The following is a 19451-nucleotide window of genomic DNA, read 5'->3' as shown; positions in this document are numbered from 1 at the left end:
TATGTCCACCCCTATAAAGCCTCTTGAGGATGATATTGTATCTAGCACCGCACCACAATGGTTGATGACATCGATGAATAAGAAACATAGTGTGGTACTAGTCTCCATACCCATGAAATACATCGTGAGAAAATATACAACAAAGACTCTTAAGGAGAATACGATGAGAACCACTAGGGTGATTGCAAATTTGAAGACTGCATGATGGGCTACTAAAGTTTTTGTATACAAGAAAAAGGAAGATTTTGAAGACCCAACTATTGAGGACTTCAAAATAAAGGTCAACCTAAGAGTTATGGGCAGGGAAGCAAATAATCACCATTTTGAGGAATCGACTATACAAATGTTAATTCACTTGTGCAAAGATAGCAATGACAAGAAGGAATCAAAATAGATTATCAAGGGCATGACGAAATACATCAATGCTTTCAATAACTTTGAGTCACTACCTTTGGCCTGATTTCCCTAGACATTTGATCCTACTTCACCTAAAAGAAAGAAGCTATTGAACTAAATTCAACATGGCAAGGTATTAGTTTCTTTTATGGATGATTGGATGGACAGAGTAAAAGGGATGGAAGAAGTTTCATCTAAGAATCTAGAATAGGTTTTGATGATGCAGAGGCCTTGCTTGGAGAATTACAGACTTAGGTTTGGGTGTGAGAAACTAAAGAAAACAAATGGGTTGTTGTGTCTACACAAATCCTACAAATTGAGAAATATAGGAATCCTAAGTTTCTATTCAAAAGGTCCTAGAAGATGGTGATGAATGCTTTCTTTTTCCCTTAAGAAGAACATAAGTTGGTAGAATGTTATATTTAGAGCAACCGTAATAGAAGCTAAAGGAATAGAGGTTGAGGTAAATGAGTTGTGAGAGGTTATGGCCAGCGATGTTAAGAGTTATCAACACCATGTGCATGTATGGCATGATGGAAAGGTTGAGTAGAACATGGATGACATGGTAAGAGAATTTGAAATGACCATAGAATCAATCAAAACAAAAGGCAATCTGACACAAACAAACTTTAGTAAAGTGGCACAAAAGGGGTTCCTTGTTTTGATGAAGTAAAAATGGTTTTGAAAGGACCTAAAACCTTGTACAAAAGGACAAGAAAGATATAACAATGAAGGATCTTAATACAACTGTGGAACACCACCCAACAAACTAGAGGGACACACCAAAGTTCCCAACAAGAGGGTTAACAACCCAAAAAGCCAAAGACCATCAAGATTTACATTTTGGTCCAGTCTTTTGAGAACGTAAAGACATCAAACAAAGGTTTGGAGGAATTGACTTTTTTTTCCTTTAACTGATGTCCATCATTCCTCCACCTTCCCAGTAGTCATCTGCCAATCCAAAGAACTAGGGAATACCGCAAGAAAAAGGGTAGCCCCACTACTAACCCCTAAAACCCTCATAGAAGAAAAATGGGCCTCTATAGCCATAGCAATAGGAGATTAAATAGCTAAACCAACACCAGCAATAGTGTTCTGGGCAGAGTCACCAACAAAAGAAGGGACAACAACAACATTCTGAATCAAAGTTGCCTTAGGGACAACATTTGTATCATCAAAGACAGCAATAGAATCCTCAACCAAAGAAAGATCATTCTGAGAAGAGCTATCCACCCCATCCTCATCCTTGGAGGTTCCTTGTTATACCTCTATGTTGATCAACTTCTTAAACACAAAGATAGTGGTAAAATTGAAATGGAATAACAAAGTGCGGAAGATGCGGCTTAGCAATCTGAAGAACACCAATGTTCTAGTCCTTCAAGAGCTTTTGAATGTGTATAAGGATTTGAAAAATGCATGTGGCAATACACCAAAGGGTGACCAAGTTGTTGAGCAAGGCTTAATTTTATCTTCTAAGTAGTTATTAACATCTTTGATATTAGTTGATATTGGGAACACGTGTCCAAAAACTATGCTTTTCGTTATGTAATTGTTTTGTATCCTTACCATGAGGTTGGGTTTTCAAGCAGACGACCTCTTTGGTTACAAAAAAAATAACTATATAATAACTTAGTTAGAATAGATAGAAGTTCAAATTTTTTTGGGTAGAGAAGATAATTTTTTATTTCATTTTTTTAATATGATACCTCCAAATCTCTAGAATTAGAATGTCTTTTCATTAAAAAATGACAATTTAATGAAATATATTGGAGTAGTTCAAATCTGTGTATTTGAATTCATTGAATGTATGTTCCTATGTGAATGTTTTATTTCATACCATAAATGTTTCCCTGTAGTTTAAAAGTAAGTGGGTGTTTATAGTTGAATGAGTACTTTATTAATTTATTGAGCTACTTTGAGATCAAAGGCAGAGAAAAAAATTGATTCTTTGTGTGTGATGTGTATTTTCAAATTTTGATTATACACTCTTCATCTAATAATGATTTGAGTGGCCTTAAATACTTTCAAGTAAAAAGTATGTATACATGTTAGATTAGTAATCATCTATTGAATATCATATTGAGGTAGTTGTACCTTTTTAAAATTTTACAGTGAAGTGATCATATTACACTTACCCAACTGTTGATTAACTGCTCATTTCCAAGAAGAGGGTAATAGAGTTAGTTTAAAACAGTGGTTTTGAAAAGGAGACACATACATTAACCAACAATTTTTTGGTGACTATTGGACATTTGATAGATTTTCTGCTTAAGTGCCTTTATGATGAGAAACCATGGTTTTACCCCACATTAATGTGTTTCCTATATTACAACCCAATTTCGGTTTCCAAAACACTCAGAATTTGCTAACTGTTGTTTTAACCATTGAATGTGACCCATGTTAGACCCTTCTACAAGTATATCATCAACATATACACATAAAATAACGTGATTCTCATCATCTAACCTTTTAAAACAAATATGATTATCTAAATTAGACCGATTGTAGTCATGCTCAGTCATAAAACTATCATATTTAATGTATCATTGTCAAGGTATTTGATTCAAGCTATATAAACTTCTCTTCAATCTACGCACTAATTTCTCTTTACCATTGACCTCAAATCCTTGTGGTTATTTCATATTTTCTTCTTCCAAATCACCATGGAGAAAGGTTGCCTCAACATCAATTTATTCCAAATGCAAACCTTCAATAGCCATAATACTCAAAATAGTTTGAATAAAATTTATTTTTACAACTAGAGAGAAAATCCCATTAAAATCAATGCTATTTTTCAGTGTAAATCTCTACACAGCTAGTATGGCTTTAAATCTTTTCTCGTCGTTGTCCTCCTCTTGCTACCTATAAACCCATTTTTTTGGTAAATCATTTTTACCTACTAGTAACTTACATAATTTACAAGTCTATTTTTTTACCAGAGAATTTATTCTAGTCATTTCATGCTCCCACTAAACCTTGGTATCTAATTGCATAGGTTCATCACAACATTTTGGTTCACCAACACTGCTTAATAAAATAGAATACAAAGAGGGAGAAGGTTTTTTTGGAGATCTACTTATCATGAAGATCGTCTAACATTCATTGAAGTTTGTGGTATTTTTTGTTGGTGTTTTTATTAAAGGAAATCAAGGTTTTAAGGGATCTTAAAACCCAAACCAAGGTGGGTTTTAAATAGAGGGACTTGAAATCAATTACAAAAGATATGCAGTAAGCTCTTCAAGAAGAAACAAGACTCAAACGAGATAGGACAAACCCAAGAAAGAGGGAGCCAAAAAACATGCTCCACCAAAATAGAAATGGTAGTCCAAAAAAGATGATACAAATAATCTACTGACTACCCAAAACAAGGAACTAGCAAAACCTAAGATTTTCCCTTCCATCCCTTCTAATGGGATCTCATGGGTCATTTCAAAAGGAGGGGATTTATTTGAGTATTTTCCTTTGAGTATAATCCATCATGTTTCAACCTTAGTAGCCTCATTTTGCCAAGAGCTCAAGTCCCTTAAACTACTAGACCATGCCAAGATAGAGGGAGCAGGCCTTGGAGAAGGGATAGTAAAAAGGCCAACACTAGGTAAAATAACACTTCCCCCAAAAGAAGAGACAACAAACATCTTTAGCACAATAACATCATGTGAAACATTAGCAACGTCAGTATTAGCAAGAGAATCAACCTGAGGCTCTAACAAAACAACAACAAAATTCAAACCAATTGGGACAAGGACAACCTTCCCATCTGCTACACATGTAACAATAGAAACATCAACATTCATAGAAGAACCCATAACAAGTTTTGGGGTAGAGACACCATTTCAGGCCTGTTCCAAACCATTGGACAGAGCTTGTCCATTTGAAAGAGGAGAACCCTTATAAACCATATAATGGTGACTAGAGGCACCCTTCCACCATGAGGAAGACATTTTTTGTTTGTCTTTCTCAACCCCGCATTTTACAGCAACATGCTCTGTCATGAAACATCTTCTACATCTTAAAGGGATTCCCTCATAGTCCAAAGAATGGATCCAAGAACCTTTTGAAGACTTGAGCTAGATTTCAGTCGATAGCCCCTTAGAAGCATTAATATCAACTAATATGTGAGCAAAGGTAGAATGGAGGATATCAGAAGACTCCACACCTACCATCCAAAAATCTCCAAGAGCATAACCCAGTTCTTCAAGGAGAGAAACAACCAAAAGATGAAGGAGAAGATAAGGAAGCCTGACGCAACTAGGCACCTTGTAAAGAGTTTTGAAGAGGGGTTAACATGAGGAACCACTTGAATATCATCTTTTAGAGCATTATCAAACACTACATAATCGATTTTTTGTTCTTTTTGTATTGTTGCAATTAATCTTTGTACAACACTTTCTCATTGAATATGGCATCCTTACCACTTACAATTTTATGATTTTTAAAATCTCAATCCATAGCGATATTCATCAATGTCATATCCAACATATATACATTTGTTTGATTTAACTTCCAATTTGGTTCTTTTTCCAAAATCTATGTGTAAAGGTTTCACAACCAAAAGTTTTGAAAAAAGAATAACTCACCTACTTATATGTTCATACTTCCTTTGGAATGCCACAACCCAAAGGAGTAGAGTGGTCTCAATTAAATAAGGAACAATGTTCATAGTCCATGTTTAGGTTTTTAGAGACAACCCAACATGCAACATCAAACTCCTTGCATGCTCACATAGTGTACCATTCATGTGTTCAAACACTCAATTTTCTTATAGTCTCTTTGGAACCATTTTCTACCTACAAATATCATTTAGAGGAATATTAATTTTCAAAGTTTTTGCTACAATACTCACCACCATTAGCATATCTGGGACATTTTAGTCGTTCATCAATCTCAATCCCAACCAAACCTTTTTATTTTTTAAAAGTTCCAAATACATCAAGATTAATTTTGCCTCAAAAAAAAAATCCACCCTTTCCTCGTTGCATCGTCAATGAATTTAACATGATATGACAAAAGCCAAGAGAAGATTCTTGAATTGATCCCCATACATCTATATGCACAAACTCCAATTTATCATATTTATTTTCCTTCCCATCATTTAGAAAACCCTATTTTATTTTTCATACATAGCTTTCACAAAAATCCATATTGACAAATTGCAGACCTAGTAAAATTTTCATTGAATGCAAGTAACTTGTTGTGTCATGGTGTTGCTTTAAAATACACAATGAGTTTTTATTGTTTTGTCTGCTTAATTTAAATAAGTTTTTCAGAAGATGGACTTTTCTCTATAACAGTTAAAGTAGAAAGAACAATATGACATGCAAAAAAATACAAAGTGCCTAGTTTCACATCTTTTGCTAACACTAAGGCACCTTTTAAAACCTTTCAACTTTTATCATTAATAGTAATTGTGCAATCTTCATCACCTAGTTACCCAATTGAAAATAATTCCTGCTTAGCATTAGAATGTGTCTTACCTCTTGTCGTGGCCAATGATTCCAATTCTTCAACCTAATTTTAATTCTTCCCTTTCTAGCAATATAACTATTGAAAAAGAAGATTGTTGAAGTATATAAATGAAGGAGATTATAGAAACCTATCATGGAACAATCATTATTTTGTCATTGATGTCAAACTTGCTACTTGTTGGTAAGACAATTGCTAACTTTGGTCTAAATGCTATCATTTGATTAACTGATGAAGAGGATTTGAAAAGAAAGGATAAAAAGAGTACCTAGAGAAAGGTTGAGTTATATGGTGTATGAAATGAGCACTAAGACCAAGTAAGACTTTGATGATATAGTGTATTGTTTATCTACTTAATGCTACAATGAAAAGATACTTGAGCAAAAGACAAGAAGAAGACTAAGCAAAAAGAAATGTGTTTGCCAAGCTTGATTAAGCAAACAGTGGAAACCAAGCAATTTAGTTCAAGCCGATCATAAAGTTAGTTGTGACTGAGCAAATTTAGTATGAGCCAAGCAAAGAAAAACTTAGTTTGTGTCGAGCATCAGAGAATGGCAGTAATGATCAAGCGAAGACTTAGTGTATGTCAAGCAACATAGTGTTGATCGAGCATCAGAAGATAGTTATTGTCGAGCAAACATGTTATTGCCGAGTGACAGTATAAAAAGTTTGACAAAGATTTGACGAATCTGAGTCGACAATATTGATTTTTTGAATTATGTGAAGCATGTTGAAGATAAGTATGATGAGCTGGTGGCATAGAATTCAAGATAAACAGTTTGAAGACGAATTTGAAGAGGATTGTAAGGGAAGTTTCTAGAGGGAACAAAATGGAAAAGAGGGAGGATTTGATAAATCTAACCTAACCCTAAGATGGACAATTGTGATGAAGCAACAAAAGATCAAAATTCTCTATGTAAGGATAAACAAGGCCAGAAATAAAAGTGTGAAGCGTGTGAGCGAAAAAGAGGATTCTAGAGGTGTTGCTTCATATGGTGGCCGAAGGAATGAACTTGTAGTTGGCGTACTAAGCATGAAGACTTAAGGAGGTGAAGGCTTGAAGGGTGAACAAGCAATTAGAGACGAAGAGAAATGAATGCCAAGCAGAATGGAGAGTTGAATGAGAGATCTATAATCTGCAAATGAGTTGTTTTGTTATTAGATCAACTCCTATTGTTACTTTCTAGCAATTGTATCAGTTTGGATAAATCCTTTGGATTAAGGTTGACCTAATAGTCATAAGTAAATCCTTTAACTGGGTGACATTCTAATGGAATGTTCTAAAGTCCTCTAACAAGGCTCACTTTTAATATGGTGATTGAAATCCTTTAATCAAGGTCACATTTAACAGTGTGTATTGTAACCTTTAACAGGGTTGGCTCCTCACAAAGCTCACTTCAAAAAAGTGAAAATTGATAGCATGTTACTGGTGGTTTTTCCCAAATTGGATTTCCACGTTAAATCCTTGTGTCAAATTGTGTGATTGAATTTGTGGTATTTCATATTTGCATCTCTACAAAGTTCATTTGACCTAGGATAGTAATATACTAAGGTTTGAGATATTGGATGATCTAATCAATACATGCCCAAGTATTTGTTAAGTACTAAAAAGTTTTATTTGTACTTTTGGACCTTGGATAAATGATTCAACCCCCACCCCCCAGTTATTCTAAATTATTCCAACAATAACACGGTTCATTATCTCTCAAATAAACTAGCCCAAAATACCCTTGGACATAATCAAGAAAATAACTTATATGTGGTTTATTATGAAATGAGGACCCTAAGTCTAAAACTCATGAATCATCATTGTTATCTAGGGAAAGAAGCAACATATCCTCCTACAATTTATCACTTGTCACATTTGCCTCACTATTGTCTTCTTATTTGTCTACTTTATTATTTTAAGAGCAATAATCTTTCTTCAAATGACCTAGCTTCCTGTAATACTAGCAATCCCTTTGTCCTTTCAATTAAGACCTCTTGCCCTTTGATTTTCCTTGTGACTCCCACAACATCTAGAATTGTTTCCTCTATCCTTTGATATTTCCTTACTTTTGGCATTCAAACACTACTTGATATGCATCTCCCTGGCCTTCTTTTTCAAGTTTCCTCACTCAAAATTACATTAACATCATCAAATCTTAAGGCATTTGAACTAGAAACAGAGTTACTAACAATCATCACAAGTTTTGGGCAAAAAACCTCGAATCAAAGGGGTAGTATTTTCTTAATCAAAATCGACATTTACAGAAGATTTATTATTGTTAACCATATTAAACTCATTTAAATGATCAACAACTCACTCATCTTCTACCATTTTCATCTTAAACAAAACACTTCATAAGAAATATCTTATTTGAAAAATAAGGTTTTTCATATAACTTTGGTAAGATTTCTATCAACTCTTGAGTTGTCTTTGATTTTGTAATATTAATTAACATATATTGTCAAGTGTTTTTCTATCCAAACTATCTCATTCCTTATCAAACATAATTATGGCTTTCTTGCCTTCTTCTTCCAATAGTCAGCACAAACACTTCTGATAAAGATAGTCTATTTCTACTCATTAAACTTCTCAACCTTCAACTTACATTCCTTTGGCATTTCTCCCACTTGCTTGAGAGACTTCTTGCAAAGGATAACTAAATACAACTTGCTCTAATACCACTTGTTAAAGTTAGAAAACAAATATCTATCAATTAAATGCAAATTCAACTAATAAAGTGAGAATCTTTAAAAAAATAGAAATCGAACAAGGCAACAAATTTTAAACAAAGTTCATCCAATCTCGAGCTACATCCACCAAACAAATGGTCCAATATTATTATCCAAAAAATTGAATCAATTACAATCCACAATCCCTTGCAAGTCAATGCTACCAAATTCTCATATGGAAAACTCTAATCCTAACCCATTGTAACAAAGACCTATGTCATCTACCAAAATAGGGTTACAATGTGTTAACCAATAGAAAATTAATTCCCAATGCCTTTGTAAACTAATAAAAGTTGGTTCTTTTTTTAGGGGCACTACTTGCAAAAGGCACATGTGGAGGTGGTGCCCCTTAATCGTGTCCTATATAATGACAAGAAGTGCCCCTAAACCTCGCAGGGGGCGCCTACTCCTTGACCTCATCCTGTGGGTGCAACCTCTTGACCCTTGTTGAACATTTGGGGGTGAATTGTGCCAATAGACATGGGAATTTATTTTGAGTTTATTAGCTCTAAATAACACTTATTTCCAATATATATTCTGTGTTCGGCTTCTACATCTGGCTATTGCGTCTAGCTTCGACGTTTAGCTTCAGCTTTCGGCTTCTGTGTCCGGCTTCGATGTTTGGCTTCTGCGTTCGACTTTTGCTCCTGTGTCAAGCTTTATGGCGGTCGCTCTAACTTTTGCTACGACTTCTGCTTTTTAGGCTAGGGCTTCTCATGTTCCTGGTGGGGATGCCCAGCGCTAGCCTCTAGGAGTGTTGGTGCTCCTATCTCCATCTTTTGCAGTGATGCCCTAGCTGGGATTCAAATTCTATCTTCTCCCGCCCATCCTCATGCGGCCTTTGGGACTAGGTTTCATCTAGCCTTGGTTGTTGGCAGCACTTCTATGGTTTCTTCAGCCTTGGTTCTTGTTGGGGTGGCTCTAGTTCCTCCTAGTGGTGTTGCGGGTAGATCCGTTATCTTATGCTGATGTGGTTACTTATGACGTCGACATTAGAGGTTAGGTTGCGCATTCGAGGCTCTGTGATGCTATGCCTATCGCTATAACACGATAATGATTAATTTGGAGTCTAATATTGTTGATGAGATCTCTACTTATGTGGATGACTTCTCTTCCACCGCTACTACTTTTCGTTTTAAGGGTTTCTAGCCCTCTTTGTCAGATCTGCACAGCTGGATTTCCCGAGATTGGGAGCCCATCATTTCAGAAATAGCTCAAATTTACCCTATGGCAAGGGGTATTCTCATTGTGAAATTTGCCACTACTAAAGATAGAAATGCCATCCTGAGCCATGGTTTCTCCTAGGGGGAGAAGTTCCCCTTGATGGCTTAACCTTGGTATAAGGATTTTGACTTGTCAACGGAATCCTTTAAATAGATCCCTCTGTAGGTTAGGCTGTCGAATCTTCCCCATCACCTATGGTTGGACTCACTCCTAGAGGCGATGGGGGAGGCCCTCGGGGACTTCTTGTTGGTTGATATTGCGTCTTCCAATGTGTTTCGAACGATGTATGCTTGCATTCTTATGGAGATCGACGTCTCCAAGGGACTCCTTGAAAAGATTAAGTTGGCCTCTCCTCTTGGGTCTTGGATTCAACTTCTTGATTATGAGGGTATCCCCTTCCGATGCAAGAAATGCCACAAGACAAGCCACCTTGCTACCAGATGCTCCTCTGAAAAATCTAGACTGAAGAAGTCTCCTTGGTGGAAGGGAGTTTTGGACAATCACTACACGGTTCTGAAAGCTCCCTCTATTGGGGATGGTGGCTCTTCTCAAGACTTTGGTGGCGAATTTGATTGTTGTCTCTAATGGTATGAATGTTGCCCCAACAGTGGTGACCTCTTTTGTTCTCCCTCTTTCAGATTCTATCACTGGTGATTCGACTATAGCCCCTCTTGTGGCTCTGTTGTTGAATGTTGTTGTCCCTTCTTCTACTGCGGTCCTGAGTTCTTCCTTGGCTCCGTCCTTGGATGTTGTTGTTGTCTCCTCCTATTGTGGTCCTGAGTTCTTCCCTGGCCAAGGGAGTTTTGGGGGCTGGTTGTGGTGTTGTTGACTTTGAATGGCAGAAGGCATCTGCTACCCAAATGGGAAATCTTGAGTCCCTGCCTGTTTAAGGCTATCTTATTTATTGGTTCTCCTGGCTCTTTAGGCATGTTGTGCTCTATAGTTTGTCATGGTTAGGGACTTATTGTCTATTTCTTTTTTAACCTTGGGGTTTAAGGTACCCGTTCAAAACTTGTATTAGTGGTTGAAGAGTATTGTGTTATCTATGATGCCACCTTGGTCACCTAGCTTTGGTTGGTGGCTTGTTTCACCTATGGGAAATTGTATTGTTTGGTATGGGCTTCAATGAAAAAATTCCGATCTGTAAAGGGTTTTGGGCACCCTTCAAAATATTTTTTCCTTGATCAAAAACACTTATTTTCAATCAATTCACCATATCCAAATGCATAGTCCAATTAGTTGGTCATGCATAGTTGGCAAGCGCCAGTAGTTGTCTGGTCAACTAGATCAATGTAGGGAACAACACTAGACTCAATCAACGTCCATAACCAATTCTAGTGTCTACCCTCATGAAGGGTAGTGCCACTATAGATCGTTAAGTTTGTGGTTGGAGGAAAAGTGCTCAAGTGATGCTATTCATCTTGTAGATTCATTTTGAGACTTGTGATGCAATTCTCTGAAGAAAAATAATAGTAAACTCTCTATTTTTAAAGATATCTTAAAAGGATGGTTTCTTTAATATGATCGTCACTTACAGAAATGAAATGGAAAGGAAATAAATTAGATACTATTTAGCAATTTAAAAGATTTGTTTAGTTATTATGGTGTTCATTTCTTTTAAGGTTATTTGAAAATCAAAAATCAATTATACACTTTTTTATCTTCATCCATGTTCATGTTAACCATTAACTCATTTGTTTTGGTGTTTAAAGAATTAAGTTGTTAGCACCACACACACACATGCACACACTTGCATATGTGGGCACACACACATAAGTGCATATTGTCTTGGGTGCATTATTAATATGAAATTCATGGAAGATAATATCGTTTGTTTGGGGACTCTTATGGGCAACAATAGGACTTCTTTCAATATGAGAACAAAAAATGCTAACACTTGTTTATTTGTTTATCACTTTTTAACTTCGATAAAGAACACTCAAATTGAAGTCTTCTCATGCTAATAGTTAGATGACTACTAGTTCACTCAGTGAGCACCAGAACAAAATGAGAATGCATGAACAAATATGGTTTAGACTAATGTATATTTCATTGGTTTAAAGATTATCACATACAAATTTCAGCATGCTTGTGATTATATATTCTTATTTCTTTATTTCCTTGTCTAAGGATATGATTTGGTTCTCCCTTCATGTACTAGCATCCATTTTTATTCACTACACACCTATTGGCCATCCTAGCCTTCAATGAACATTAGTGTCTAAATTAAAAGAAATTAAAACACCTCATATTTCCTAATCTCACAACTCTCAATTAAGAACCCACAGTAGAGAGCAACTTTGTGGAGACTTGAACCTTGGTAGCCCCACCATTTTAGCAAAGGCACAAGCTTGATCATTAATGGATTTTAGTATTATAGAAAAGGGCATGAAAATAGTTTGTCGCATATTGAAGTGTGAATAGGAGAGTACCCCAACACCAGTTAAATCATCCTAAGGAATTAGGAAATATGTGGCACTAAAGTAGTTTTAAATGCCCCATGTTCTGGATCATTAATGTACTTTAGTGTTAATAGAAAAAGGTATGAGAATTGTTTGCTGCATATTGAAATGTGAATAGGAGAATACCCCTACCCCAACACGTGTTAAATTATCTTTAATGATCAGGCTTGTGCCTTTGGTAAAATGGTGGGGCTTCTTGCCTATATTGCCTACAACCAAGGTTCAAATCTCCACAAGGTCACTCTATACTATGGTTCTTAGTTGAGAGTTGTTGACTTTGACCCTTGGTGAAATAGTGGGGCTTCTTGCTTGTAGTGCTTACAACCAAGGTAAAGAACATTATTAGGCCCGTTAATAGGATTGGAGAGGCTAATCCCTAGAAGCTAAAAAACACAAAAACTAAGTAGAAACCCCTATATTTAGGATGGATGAAGATATAACTTTGATGGGGCTTGTAAAGGGAATCCAGGGATCTCTGGAGTCGGAGCAGTGGCTCAAAGCAATGATGGAAGCATTGTGGCAATGTCTGCAAGACAAATTGTAGATGGCACCAACAACCATGCAAAATGTGCGGCAACAATCAAAGCAACCCTACTCAGATTGAAAATTGGGGTGCGCAAGAATCCCCTCAAGGGCGGTTCACAGGTGATTGTTTGGGGCATAGTGAAAGGGGAGCTAGAGGCCCGACACCTAGACAAACACATTAACAAAATCCAAAGGCTCTTAGAAATGTTTGAAGATGTTAAAATTTACATGTTCTAAGGGAAGCTAATGATATCATGGATAAACTTTCAAAGTTTAGGACTCGTGAAACCAACACATAGCTCTTTGAAGATTTTCGGGGGATAAATCCAAATGAGCTGGAGTACCCACTGAGCCTCTAATCCATCCAATAATATATAAACATGGGAGAGAGCATCACATAAGCACGCCTCAAGGCTGATTTGGCAGATATTCATTAAAACTATCTCAGGCCTCATCATACGCAATAATGATTCACTCCAAGCACACGTGTAAACCCTGGTGAACTTCGATGGTTGTGCTCCTTGAAAGATCAGAGGGTTCTTTTTAGTGGTTATTCTCGAACGTGGCAAATCCTTTTGCAAGGCGAGCAATGGAAGCAAATTTCTGCATCAAAACGGATGGACAGATTCCTGGCTTCAATGGACAAATCCAGTCCTGACAACTAAGTAATGTCTTCAAAATAAAGGATGAAGATTTCTTGAAGGCGGTTAACCGAATGTTTGGGCCAGAATACTTGGACGCAGGCTGGAGGCCGCATTTCAATGCTGAGGTGACCTCATTGTTCTTGGCCATGGGTTTGCTGGTGGGCACAGACAAAGAAGAGGTGAAGAACATTATTAGAGGATGCTTTCAACTGCAATGGGCTGGTGGCTGGGAAGACATTGTTGATCGAGCTGTTACGGGAGTTGGAATTGACATGAAAGAGGGACAATGGAGACTGGTGGGTGTGGGGGATACTTCAATTCAACCGCTCATCATCTGGTCTTCATTGAACCCGTCATGGGACACGGTTCTGAAGGTACAGGAGAGTTGGAATAAAGTTTGTTCCTTCGTCAGGGCTTGGGCTAGAAACAGGGGCGTGTGTGGAGTTGAAGGGAGAAGGGTCTGCAAGGTCACGCCTCAGTGGTCGACAGCTCCTTAGGGGATGATGGAAAACCAGTCATCAAGAGGCAGATCCCAATTAAACCTGGGAAACCTAAGCAGGTCTCTTCTAATAGGGCTCGCAAGGAAGACATGTCAGTGAGTGCAATGAATGTGTCATTGATGGATGACCGTCAGAGGGCTGGTCGAGGTCGTGGGGTGGCTATTGATGAAAAAGATGGTGGAGTTCCTAACTTAACAAGGGAGGAAGCCGCAGCCTGGTTCAGAGAAAGTTCCCTTGCTCCTGTGTCTTGTTTTGATTGTATATACCCCTCGAATGTTATCTTTTGGCTTGCTGGGTCTGTTGTTTTGGTAGTCTGGGATGATGGGTGAAGCTGTTTTTGGTGCCCGAGTGCATTGGGGGTTACTCCCTGTTTGTAGATGGTGGGCAGCTGGGTTGGGTTAGGCTTGAATGTTGGATCTGTGTTCTCGGTGGAATATGGATTTCCACTTATGCCACTAGGTGGCCAACTGATTGTAAAAATTACATTTTGATTAATAAAATATTTAGTGTTACCGATCAAAAAAAAAATCCATTAATGATCCAGACGGGCATTTAAAAATTAAGAGTAGTTTAGTGCCAGATTGGCTAGCGATGCATTTTAGTATATTCATGACTTTGCCCATTTTAACAGTTATTATCTTCAATCCATCCCAGGTAAGGCATAAGCCAAACTCGAACTGAAGTTGTCTAGCTTATCATTGAGATAGGTCCAATTTCCAGTTAAAACGGTTTTGCAGAGTGTATTATTTGTGAAATCCTTGTGCACTTTGGTCCATAAGTTTGTCTAATATGGTTTAAGAACGTATTGCAATATTTTTGTGTTCATTCCACAGTTGCATAAGTTTGCAAGCTGGCATATCCTGCTATGGGATAGCAGAACAATGTTTTCAATCAGATGAACCTGAGCTTCCAGCGAAGAATTATATTAATAAACATACCCAGTTTTCAATTACATCAAAGGAAAGACATACCACAATACTGCTTAGAAGCCACTTAACCTAACAAAACTTTGACCACAAGCAATTTGATGCTTAGGCACATTCCTCTAAAAAATAACAAGAGACAAAAGACGCAAAAAGAAATAGCAAGAACTTAAAGCTTAATATTAGAAATTATATGCAACTCAAAACATTTTCAATTTTTGTAAGAAATATTCTATAAAGAACATTGGAGAGACGCATATGGATTAATTCTGTGGTCTGAGATTTCCAAATCTTCTCCCGACTTCAGAATTATCTAGGGTATCCCATACCTACAGTACAAGAAAACAAAACTAGGGTCAACTGACAAACCAAAGCCCAATTCATATTTTAAAGTTGGCGAGTCTTACTAGGTCCAGAAAAAAAATGCTAAATCTGCAACACACAATTTAACATTCCGAAGTTCACTGGGTGTAAAGATTATTCCAAGGAAAAAGATTGGTCCTTACATGCAAATTTCCTTTTGAACCTCCAATGCCAAGCAAAAACGGACTATCTCTTGAAAAACAAGCTGAAAAGACAGCTCCCTGCATGCATTTGTGGAGAGTGCGAGATTAATCAACTTTACTGCAATTATATTCTCACAACTGGAATAGGTTATGCAAATTGCTCCCAATTTGTTGAATCAAACTTCAAGTCAAGATGTACTCACAACTTTGGGATTCGTTGATGCAATGCATGTAGGCTGATTATTTGTCATATCCCACAATTTTACCTGCATTTCAAGAATTGATATGTCAAAGTGTTCATACCTATAGATGTTAATATGAATCATACATTTGCTCTGCCTTAATTGTGTAGATTGAAAATTCTATGTTTGTGAGAGTTAAAATAGCAGTTTAACACCGGCGCTGGGGTACGGCGGGACACCAGAACGATATTCCAGGACAGGGGGCCAAAGGGCCTCAATTTCAAGATGGGACGGTAAGGGAACTGCGGCGGGGGATGGGGAGGGGAACCATGGAACTTAAAATACTAGTTATGAAATGATGTTTCAGTATACATACCAAATTGAAATGCTTGAACATAGCAAAATTGCAACACGAACCAGAATCATTGAACATTGAACTTAGTAACATAGTATATATCCAATAGTAACATTCAAAAATCAAATTCATATAGAATTCAAATACCCTTCCAGGTGGAGGCATGGTTGCAGAATGCTGGAGGGGGGGTTACATGGGTACTCCAAGTACCCAGTGCAGGGATGTCTCGGGGATGAGTACTTCAAGGTTTTGCAGGGGTACGGGTCCCCGGGTTTCACTGTTAAATAGCAAAGATCTCACTAATAAAAACTCTGAAGGACCCAGAATAAAATGAATGCATATACCCCATTAAGTGATGACAGAAAACACCAAGCACACAAAAGAAGCTATAACCAGGAAAACAATAGGGACACTATAAAGGAACATACTATCAGATTATCATTGTTGATCTTGGTGTACATTTGCACATGAAAAAGAAATCTTGGTTTGTAGTGGGTTCTGCTTTTCAAGGTAATCCAAGACTGATGTCACTCATATCTAAGTGCTTGAAATTTAAGATAAAGTCGAGCAATTCCGCAGAGCATTTTTGGAAGATACATGCTCATCCAATGGTTCATGTAATTTGTGGGTTCTCAGTTTTTCTATCTTCATGGACAATATTGGCCATTTAAGGAAGGAGGTGAGACTGGATTGTCCTCCAGCTGGGAAGACAGTAGAAAGCTAACCAAAAACTGGACAGCAGAAAATATTAATGGAGTGATGGAGAAGGGATGCCAAAAGAAATAACACTACGATGACAATTGAAGACATTCAAGATTCTTATTTCGAGTTGGTAGAAGAAATTAAATTTCAATGTAATTCACGAGGGCAAGGTTCTGTGAAATATAATACATGGCAGCTGAGGATGCCCTGAATTGACAGGTAATACTTTGAAAATAGGGTTGATGTACCCCAGAACTTATAAAATGTGTACAACTACCAACTTATTAAGGCCCATTTGGGAAAGAGTATGGACACTACTAACGTTGCATCTACAGTCACTTCTGCAAGTGCAAAGGATAATTTGCAGTAGACCCAGATTGAATATCATGAATATAACCTCTACCACTTAATTCCTGCAATATATTGGCCATACATCAGGAAATAATTTTCAGATGAAAGTAGAAAACCTGCTGGAGATGGACCCATCCTAACAGAAAGAAATAGCTGCTCAAATCGAGCTTCATGAGAAATTGCTGCAGGCCCTATGTTATCATGTTGCCTCCCATTGAAGAACTCAAACTGTTTCCATAATGGGTGATAAAATAAAAATTGTATAGAGACACATGTAGCTGTTCCAGAACTAGTTTTCCCAAAAAGAGTAGGCCGTATGTCTGTGACTCTGCTACAAGCACTTGCCTACTGTCAACTTGATAAAGTTTCTACTTACAAATCTGTTGGAATAGCATCATAGTAAGGCCATTGATATGCAGACTGATAATCGAGGTATCACAATATGTGCATGGAGGAAGGCAGTTAAATGATACATACAATGTCACTTAACTGTCAGTTACCTTTGTGGCTCCGAACCTGTGCATTGTATCGCTATCAAGAGGCTTAAAACTTCTCATGGTTACCATAATGTTTTAGCTGGTTTGGAGTATCTGATTCTATTTCAGAAATCAGAGGCAGTTTTGTCCCAAATGTAAAGGTGTATGAATCATGTAAAGTTGACTCAATTTTAATATAAAACACGTTTTTTTTGTGACAGTTTCTGCTATGCGATTTTGAGAACACAAACTGCTGTGTTTTAGCATTCATATCGTACCTGATTTGGGCCCAAAAACCCATGGAAATTTTGTCATCTGCATTAAGCAAATGCTACATGTTTTCTTATTTACCTTATTAAAAAACTATTTGGACTTCTTTTGACTCATTCTTCATTATTAGAAAAGAGTTAATTTTAACAGAATCTCATCCCCACAATTATTCTAATTCATTCACATGCAAGACCTCAGAGACTGCCAACAAACATTCAGTCTCAATTTCTGTATTAGCCGTGAGAAGCAAGCTCGAGATTCAACACCTCCAAAACAACTTTATAAAAATAAAATGATGAAACAATGTAAATATGTACTTTGGCACAGGCTCTTAAGACTTAAAAAAGCAATGAAGATCACCCTTCCAACAAAAAGCAGTGTGATTGAGACTGGTAGAGCAGATTAGAACAGTACAATCTTATTGCAGTCTATTGTTTGCTTCCAATACCAGTATAAAGATAGAACCTTTGATCCATGAACGGATATGTCAATAATTTGATGTACCTCCTAACATTGTAATTCAAGTATGGAGAAGAAAAGCATAATTGAAATGAACAGAGAAAGAAATTGATAAGCTTAACAGGCTTACCATCTTGTCAGTAGATCCTGTTGCAAGTAACTGCAGACGGAAGATTAAACAAGTCAGGCTTTCAATAATATCAACCGCCAGTACTCAAAGAGATAAATTAGAACTAACCAAAAAAATGCAAATCTCATCCCATCTAGTCCTATATAAGAATGTGACATTTTTGCATATTCCCAATTCAATTGAGCACATTTTATTATTTGCACTAAGTCATATCCTTTTAATAACAACTCTAACAAACCCAAAGAATATCACGCATTGTTAAATGAGGGACTGTATCAGATACACAATAATACCATGAGAGAAAATGAAAACCTACAGTAAACATCCACGCCGAGTTACCATGCTATTTCAATCTTGCATAAGGGTTCACATACCGAACATTATATATATATAATTGTTGGTCAAAAAAAATTAATTTTAGAATCTAATCGTAAGAAACAAGGAGCTAGTTTTTATAGGGTTTCAGTAATCATTTTAGATAGCAATTTTTCTATATAGATTTAATACAAGTGTTCTAATTGAAAATTATAAATCTAGTATGCTAAATAGTCCAAGCTTATCTTAATAAGCAACCACATATGGAATTTAAGCTCCACGAGTTTCCAGTGTGCAGAGATTTTCCTGACAATGGGGATTCTTCCACAAATACATGCAAAAAAATAAAAATATATTTACAAGGACAGCTAAGACAATACTTTTGTATTTAACTACTAATCCTAGGTGGGGATTCTCCAATCAAATCCTCACATTCTTTTCTTAAAAATTAGATGTTTTTCAACAGAAACAACTCCTTTAGTGGAAAGTTTCTTAAGATCTTTATAAGTATCCACATTTCCTCTTGCAGGAAGTAGATGTGCATGGAAGATGTTTGGGATTATAAGGTTTTGGGTAGGGTGCGGGCTATAAAAGAAAATACGAAACCAAACCAGTTAGGCTTCTTTCTATTTTGTGGGGATAACATCCTGAAGTATCTCCATCATTTGGGAGACTTTGGACATCACATCCCCTATACAGAAAAATTGCCAAATTTTCCTCATAATTAGTGCCTTTAGCTGATTGTCATAGATATGACTGGCTGTTGAGGCAGCAAACGAGAGGTGCCTATTTGTAGCCTGAGAGATTTCTTGTGGAGAACATTCTAATTTGGTGAACATAGGCTTAGTAC

The 19451-nt window shown here is 36.9% G+C and overlaps 1 protein-coding gene across 1 annotated transcript in view; it reads right to left on the bottom strand.

Annotated features, from left to right (window-relative positions):
- Positions 1–14828: 14828 nt before the first annotated feature.
- LOC149538585 (uncharacterized) overlaps positions 14829–19451 on the bottom strand; it is a 164681-nt gene continuing 160058 nt past the window's right edge. Inside the window, exons 14-17 of the mRNA XM_089799892.1 lie at positions 18287–18316; positions 15565–15627; positions 15362–15439; positions 14829–15184 (exon numbers count right to left, since the gene is read on the bottom strand). Of these exons, the coding sequence (XP_089656018.1) occupies positions 15119–15184; positions 15362–15439; positions 15565–15627; positions 18287–18316 (237 nt within the window). The 3' untranslated portion in view covers positions 14829–15118. The remainder of the gene's footprint in view (positions 15185–15361; positions 15440–15564; positions 15628–18286; positions 18317–19451) is intronic.

This window comes from Cupressus sempervirens, chromosome 9 (genome assembly GCF_028749045.1).
Source record: "Cupressus sempervirens isolate cs-2001-9-10 chromosome 9, ASM2874904v1, whole genome shotgun sequence".
In the NCBI taxonomy this organism is placed as follows: domain Eukaryota; kingdom Viridiplantae; phylum Streptophyta; class Pinopsida; order Cupressales; family Cupressaceae; genus Cupressus; species Cupressus sempervirens.
This window is presented reverse-complemented; position numbering and strand designations above follow the sequence as displayed.